Source organism: Pelecanus crispus, chromosome 2 (assembly GCF_030463565.1).
Source record: "Pelecanus crispus isolate bPelCri1 chromosome 2, bPelCri1.pri, whole genome shotgun sequence".
Classification (NCBI taxonomy): Eukaryota; Metazoa; Chordata; class Aves; order Pelecaniformes; family Pelecanidae; genus Pelecanus; species Pelecanus crispus.
In genome coordinates this window covers 70572411-70580837 of record NC_134644.1, presented here as the reverse complement: position 1 = coordinate 70580837, position 8427 = coordinate 70572411, and the positions used below count along the sequence as shown (strand labels likewise).

The following is an 8427-nucleotide window of genomic DNA, read 5'->3' as shown; positions in this document are numbered from 1 at the left end:
TGCTTGGGATTGTCCTTTCATTACTGCAGAAATTTTACTCCTGTCTGTCCCCCCATCTCATCCCAGGTAAATAGATTTTTAGCTTTGAATTGCCTAAAGCTATCTTCAGCACCTTCCAGCCTAGATCTATCAAGAGCCCGCTGACCTCTTTCCACATGCAATGCTTTCCAGGCTCCCTCCTGTCCCAGTCAAAAAGTGACAATTGCAGTCTTGTTAAAAATCGCATGACTTAAAAATTGTCTGATTAATCTCAAGCTTATTCTTCCAGGAATTCTTCCTTGAGGAAGAATTGGCTTTGAAGAACTACATGTGGAAAAAAGGCTTTTCATGAAGTTAGCCGGGAGGGGTGAAATAACACTTTTAATGGAAACTATTAGAAATGCTTAGCTACAGGATCTCTATAGCAGACACATATGTACAGCTGCTGAGGTAGATATACACTCTTAATCTACATGCAGGGTGTAATTCTTTGCAAATACGAGTATTACACTTAGAGAATTTGTCAGAGAAAAGGGTGTGGTTTGAAATTTCTCTATAGGTGACAGAAAATCGGTAAGACGGTACAGCTCCCAGGTATATGTTGCAATTTAACTGTGACTGCTCTGTCCTGCTTATATCTTAAAACTTGCTTCTGTTAAAGTTTGGTTAAAATGGCTAGAGAAATGTCCTATTCCATGGAAGAATGCATATCATTTGCTATATAATGCTGGATGGGAGGATGCTGGAGGTCATGTTTTATTAGGTAAGTAAGTGGAGGTTATGAGTGGGCCGGGGGGGGGAAGGGGGAGCTGGAGAAGCTACACTACTATCTGTCAGGGTACAAAGTAGTTAAAGACAAGACTGGATAATGACAGCATTGGGATGGTGTACAGCAGTAAGTGGTATCCATCAATAAATAAAGTAGGAAGTTTTCGGCAGTGGTCTGACAGGAAAGTCTCCACGGAGTCAGATTTCAGAGCTGGAGCACCGAATTGCAGTGAGTCACACAGAGAGCCTGAGAGCTGCCTTTGTTCCACTTGTGTCTGAGCGTTGGAGGAGAAACAGCAGGCTCCAGTTTTTATTAACTTCTTATTTTCATAAGCATAAAACTCATGTGCACTGAACTTTTTCCTCACTTGAGGTCTTTCAACTGACTTTCAAAAAATGCTCTCATGGTAAGTATTCTCACTACTAAATTTTACTTTTTCTTTTTTTGCCCTTGTGCTTCTGTGTTACACTATTTGGTCTCATTCTTTCCCACCCCCCTTTTTTTGGCACACCTGCTCCAGGCATGCCTGGTGGACCTGGGACTTGCTGCTACTGCTCTTTGGCTTGTCAATCCATGCTGGTTCAGCAGCTCAGATCATAGAAGGTAAGACTTCTCCAAATCATGTCTATAAACTGAGAGTAAGGGTTAATTTTAAGATACACTTTCCTAATATGGAAAGAGACGCTACATTTCAGATCTTCGTTTTCTCTGCTGCTTACTGTTCTTCATTTCATATAGGGAAGCTGCTGCAAGCTAAGAGCTTAAACTGCAATTCATTCTGGAAAAGGGAAAATAAATATTTTGGTTCCCCAGCTGTAAGGCAGCCTATCATGCCTGCTCTCTCCATATTTCTTCAGAGTGTAATAATCAATAGAATGTACTTCAAAGAAATGGAGAATACTGAACGGTTTTGGGTGTATCATGTCAGAGAAAAGTAGCAGAAAGCAATTAGGATAGATGTACATGTCACTCTGGAGATATCAGGAATGTTCCAGGCACAGTGTGAGTGCAAAGACACAGATGTGATGTTTGTTCCAGTGCCTAGAGATTTCTCCTGGTAAGTGTCTGAGCAAATTGTGATTTTCAGTTCTCTTGAGTTTCATGTTTAGTTTTACCAGCCTAGCCTTTATGGACTTTTAGTGAAAAGTCTTTCAGTAATTGCAGATCATATGTTCTTGTAACACAGCCAAATCCCTCAGCATCTCTGGAAGACATAGCCTCAAATTTAACTTAAGCGGGAGAACATTGATTTAAAAGTTTACATGTAATTTTGAGAAAAGTGAAAAAGCTTCATATATTACTTTTCCATTACGAGCAATGATACTTATGTAAAAAAGAGGTTTTTTACTATCTTATAAAAAATAGTCTGAATTTGTTATGTAAATGACCCCTAGATAACTATGTGATAGGAGCATTAGAAATTATTGAAGGGAAGTAGATATTGCACATTAAGACTTTAATGTTACTCAGACTGGTTTTTTTCCTTTTTAACTGACACTGCCATAGAATAGATGGTGCATCTAAGAGCCAAAGCTCTAGGTAGTTATTTCAGTAGGAGAAAAAGCCACAGATTAGTTATCACTAGCAAATGCTGTAAGTACAGATGAAAAATATATAACACTGTATTACAGGTAATAAAGTAAACAAACTGGAACCACCTGTTAGAATGAGGAAAATGTTAATGTATGTCTGAATAGTGACAGATATACAATATATTGCATATACATTGGAGATAAATCTGTTGCATCAGGCAAAAATGTTTTTCTTGAGCTGATGAACGACAGGGCAGTAAGTGAGGTCTGGACAGGAAAGAATCAAATTTTTGCACATAGAAGTTAATAAGCAGAAGCTCATCGAAACTACAAGCACAGTGATAAAAAGAACAAATATTTATTTGACAATACAAATTTTTTTTTGGTGGATCTATGCCAGTTTCTATTACCTGAAGCTTTGGTTCTTCAAATATCCTACCCTGTGAAAGTCATATCAGAAGTAGAATAGAATAGAATAGAATAGAATAGAATAGAATAGAATAGAATAGAATAGAATAGAATAGAATAGAATATTTTCAGTTGGAAGGGACCTACAATGATCATCTAGTCCAACTGCATGACCACGTCAGAGCTGACCAAAAGTTAAAGCATGTTATTAATGGTGTTGTCCAAATGCCTCTTAAATACTGACAGACTTGGGGCATTGACCACCTTTCTAGGAAGCCTGTTCCAGTGTTTGACCACCCTCTTGGTAAAGAAATGCTTTCTAATGTCAAGTCTAAACCTCCCCTGGAGCGGCTTTGAACCATTCCAATGCGTCCTATCACTGGATACCAGGGAGAAGAGCTCGGCACCTCCCTCTCCACATCCCCTTCTCAGGAAGCTGTAGAGAGCAGTGAGGTTGCCCCTCAGCCTCCTTCTCTCCAAACTAGACAAACCCAAAGTCTTTAACTGCTCCTCATAGGACATTCCTTCCAGCCCTTTCACCACCTTTGTTGCCCTCCTACGGACACATTCAAGGACCTTCGCATCCTTCTTAAATTGTGGGGCCCAGAATGGCACACATGTTGTTCAGCAGAAGAACAATGCCATATGTTCACTATTTGCCTAAGTATTTTCTCTGCGTGAAGAGTGGCAGAACTTGCTTATCTTTCTTATTACTTATTTTTTACTTTTCACTACTATTCCACTGCATTAGTTAGAGTGGGAAAAGCTATTCTGCTGTTCTCATTCAAAGGCAATTTTCTTTCCATGTGTGCTTTGGGTGCATGCTTACAAGATTTCAAACTGATTTGCCCTTACCTGCCAAAACAAAGTGACTTCAGCTAGCACTGTGGGACCTGCTCTGCTTTACAGCTCCTGGGTTTTCTACCACAAGAGGCATCTTGCGTGGTACTGTTTTGCTGATTTATTTTATACAATTGATTTTTATGTCCTCCTAAAATGTTTATGTTTTATCTGTTTCAACCAACTCCGTTAGCTGTCTCCTAGTATGGTAGCAAGGCCCTAATACAAATTTGCTGCAGCCTAAACATGAACCAAGTGCTTGAAAGTGAAGTTTTGTGTGTGGTACTGGAGCATCAAACCCTTCAGTCTCCCTGAAAGAGGGCACAACAGTTCAGGTGCTCCTTAGGGACTCTTATCAAGCCCTCACACACTCAGAGCCAAGAGTAGCTGGGTGGTCCCCAAAGCACACACTGAAGATGGGGAGGATACGCTTTGAACTGCCCTGGTGTCCACGTCCCCACTTTTGGCTACCATACCCCAAATGTCTACCACAACCTTAGCCTCATCTGTCCCAAGTCCTCACTGGCTTTGGACTGTCCTCACCTTTCCTCCATCCCTCTCATGTCAGTGCTCACCTGTGTAGGAGTTTGTGGTCCAAACTGGGCTTTGTGGTCCTCCACCAGGCTGCAGTTGGGAAGGTTTGGTGGGAGGTGTACACGATGGTAATAGTATTTTCTTAGTAATACTTATCCTACACTATCCTTCCACTGCAGCATTCAAAAAGCTGTGCCTCCACCTGTTTCAGCCCATCTCTCTTTCCTCAGCAAACTGGGGAAGTGTGGTCTATGTATGTCTTATGAACAGCCTGATTGCTAGAACAGTGTAAGCAATTATACAAAATAGTTCCCTGCCTTAGAAGAAATACTTCCATAAAATTGCTGACCCACTGTTTCTCAATGCCCGCTCCTCTGCAGGATACCTTGAAGACTCGCTGAAGGGCTGATGCCCACAGACCTTTGGAACTGCAGAGCTGAAATACGGTTTTTTCTTCATGTTTCGTCTTCCTATTCTTATTGCATAGCATTTCACAAAAGGAAGCAAATGGCAGAGCTGCTTGGGCAGAAGGGGCCTGTTTCTCCATCACCTGGTGCACAGGGCACCACACAGAGGTGGAGCTGTGCCAGGAGAGTGGTCTCCAGGCTACCTTGCCAGGCTGGGTCGGGGGAAGGACCACGGGTGAGGATGGGGGCTGCCCTGGATGACATCGCCAGGGGGGTGTGTGACAACACAGCCAGAGCAGGAAAGATAACCCCTACTGACACAGGCCAGTTTCTTCCTGTGCAGAATCTTATTACTGCTGGAAGGACTCCTAACCTTACCATGAATGAAGTGGGGTTATGCAAGTCTCCTTAGATCACTGGAGACTTGGAGACTGTTCTGGGAATGTGTTGCTGCATGATTGTCCTAGCCTAATATTCTTCCCTACTCATTTGTCTGTTAATACACCCAAATATTTACTAATTTTTTTTTTTTTACATCTGATTTTTAAGTGCCTGATGTAATTAGGATCTCATGCTTTCTGTTCTACAACATTGGACTACGTTATAAACAGTATTTTCCTGATGCTTGGTTTAAATGTTTTCATCTCCTGAAATCAGGTGCTGAGTGCTAGAAATAGGAATAATCTTTTCTTTCTGGTGTTGCAAATAATCAAATGATATAAATTCTCCTCTTACTGAACAATGAAGAGGTATATACTTCAAATCTTTTAGTCTAACTATTGCAGAAATAACCTTTTTTTCCTTTTACACAGTTCCTTTTAGTAATAGAGTCCACAGAAATAAATCATGTATTTAAGATGAAAATGTCTGGAGACATAGGGAGATGAATTGACCCACTGGTATTCATGCCTTTTGCTGCTAAACTTATGCTTTATCCAGTGTCCATTTTGTCACTGTCTCCTTTAAGATGATTGCTTTCCAGGATTCTCCAGCCCATTGAATATTGCTGCACTGCTTTTCTGATGGCTGACCTCTCCTCCCTCTCCCCATAGCACATTTTTGTATCTCTAAATTCCTTTTTATAAAGGAATTCCTTTTTATTCCTTTTATCCCTTTCCTCTTATAAGAGGAACTGGGTTTTAGTAAACATGGGTTTAGAACTGTGCAGGTGCCTTCTGCTGTACCATTGTACAGGCTCTATGCAAAAGGAAAAAGATACCTTGAGATGCTCTTGAGTTGGTTAAATAATGTCAAGAAAATTGCTCATGGATTAAATTATTCACTGAGGGATGGGAAAGAAATAACTTATTTTTTACAAATCTGCAGACAAACAGTGACCCTCAGAGAGTTTAGAGGAGAAAAGTTTGTCACCTTTGCCTTCACCAATCAGACAACCTCTTCAATGAGGTCTAGTGAACTTGCTTACTGGTATGCAATTAGGAAGCTATAGCCTTCTCTTCTTGTTTTCCCCAGGGGAGCAGCAAATTGTGGAGTGGGGTGGAGGGTGTAGACAAAAACAAAAGCCTCAGCAGCCCTCCAGCAGCGGGCTTGAGCTCTGCCATGTGTTTGTGAGAGAGATTAGAAAGGTTAGAAAATTTTCATCAGTTTTCTATCAGAGAAAGTGTTTTGACCAAGTCTTGTTCTTCTTGAGGAAACTGTATAATTATGGACAGTTCCTACAGAGAAGGAGGAAACAAACTGAAAGGATGGTGGGAAAGTGTAAGGGGAAAATTCAGATGGCAGCCTTTGAAAATGTTTGAGAACTTCTGGGTTTTAGTTTAACTTTTTAGTGAACTTGTGTGATGTTGGGACTTCTGTTTCAGTAGAGTGTTGCTTCAGTAGTCAGAATGTCTGACTACTACTTTCATTGTAAAATGGGACAGACAATAAAACAGAGTATTTAAAACCTCATATTTAAAATTATGAGTTACTAACTCACGGTACCAGCTGAAACCCCTTCTTGATCAAAATGACATCTGTCTAGCTTGTTAAAATGAGTTTTGAGATCTGTTACGTCAAGCTATGTGTTGTTTCAGAATGCAAAAAAAAAAAAAAAAATTTCATTCAGAATTTTAAATTTCTGTTGCATATTCTGCAAATTGATAGAATTTGGTCATTATTTCACCAAAACTCTTAAGAAATACTTGGGTTTTGCTTTAGAGTGGAACTGAACAGGAGTTCTGAAACCTCAGCAGTTTCTGTGATTTAGAATTCTGAATTTTTACCAACTCTGTTGGAAGATTTTAGTCCCTTTCACTGCAGCTAGCATTGCACATGTACAAAAAGGTAAGGAATAATATGCCTTTTTCCTCTTCATCCAAACACACTGTCATTTGAACTATGGAGTGCTTTTGCAGTTTTTCTCCTGTGTTCATGAAAATTGTGCAAATTTAGTACCCTATTCTACTTGGGTTTGTGTAAGATGGTTAAAGATACGTTGGTGTCTTACATATTACTTCATCACTTTGTTCAAATGACAATTAAGCATGTATCTACCGGCACATAAAAGTGTAGTCTGTCTTATTCTATCTAGTATTGCCTTGTGGTGCATGAACTTGGCCTTTAATTATGGCTGATAATGTATCTTGATTTACATTGATTACCCTGCTGCTTTTTCCATGTTGCTTTGCATCTTCAACCACAAATGAAGGTAGTGAATAGAAGGTGCTCAGAACACAGTCTGGAACGTGCTGGTACCCAGATTGTGGATAGAACTAAAGTTATAAAATCTGAATGTTAACCCTGCTGAAATTTGAATGATATAGTCCTCCATATGACTTGGTCTAGTCTCTTGTACAAGTCATATTTGTTCTTCCAGGCTATCTAGGCAGTTATCAGTGGTTTTCAGTTCTTTGCATTCAAATCAGTGCATGCCTTTAAAAAAATACAGAAAAAAAAATTGTTTAAATATATGTGGTTCTGCAGTTTGTATTATGTTTATGTGCACTAAAAGAAGCTTTACAAATTTCTCATTGACATCTGGGTTTTATTATTAGCCAAGCTGAACAACGTTTTCTTGCCCTAAGTAACATGCTCAGCAATAGTTTACATAAAGTAAATATTTGTCTCTTTCCTTGGCTCTCTGTACACAGAATGGCTGTCATTAGGCTGTTGACATAACCTTTGCACTCATGACCTGCTGAGTTTAATGGAGGAATCCTCAGTTATTGACTTTCATTGGCTGTTGATCAACTGGTGTGATTCATACAAGCAGCTAGCCTGCATTTCTCTTCATAATGAACCAACATAATGAGTGCAAATAAATATGTATACACATTTAAAAACTTGTTTCTATCAAGTAATTACTGTATTTGCTTTGAGTGTTAAGTGTGTACAATCACAACGACTTATGTGGTGACAGGGATGGCTCAGTCCATTCTTTCCTTAGACAGAACACGATTACAGTAATGCTGGTCTGTATGGAGTGCAGTACTTCATAAAAATAACTTAGATGGCACCATATCCTCATACCAGACTGAGCATTTGGACATCATCAAACTGTGTTTGAGTCTAAATTGAACAAGCCAGTGTGTATCTTTCAGAGGTGTCTTCAGCCTGTTTCCAGCTGTTGTGCATGTTTTTAATGTGGAGCTGAGCCTGATTTCATAGCTGATAAAATGCCTTTCCATGCCAAACATAGTTAATTTACTATAGAAAATCAGTTGGGTTCAGTTGGGGTCATCTCTATGAGTAGCTGAAGGGATTGGTAACACCAGCAGAACAAACCTGATTTAGCAAATTTGTTCCATTTTGTCACTTTTCTAAACGGATTAGTTTTCTGTGTAACACCCTCCACATGCTAATTCTCTTGGACAATAAACTACATGTTTGCTAAGCTACTCCACCAGGCAAAAGAAGATTTTTTTTGACCTTTTTTGAGCCTCAGAAGGGGAAACCAGTTGGGGTGGATATAGCATTATAATAGCTGTCTTCATTTCCTGTCTGAAGGCGTCTGGTC

The 8427-nt window shown here is 39.7% G+C and overlaps 1 protein-coding gene across 1 annotated transcript in view; it reads left to right on the top strand.

Annotated features, from left to right (window-relative positions):
- Positions 1–1143: 1143 nt before the first annotated feature.
- Positions 1144–8427, top strand: part of COL15A1 (collagen type XV alpha 1 chain) — a 165774-nt gene continuing 158490 nt past the window's right edge. Inside the window, exons 1-2 of the mRNA XM_075705876.1 lie at positions 1144–1154; positions 1269–1351. Coding sequence (XP_075561991.1) covers positions 1144–1154; positions 1269–1351 — 94 coding nt within the window. The remainder of the gene's footprint in view (positions 1155–1268; positions 1352–8427) is intronic.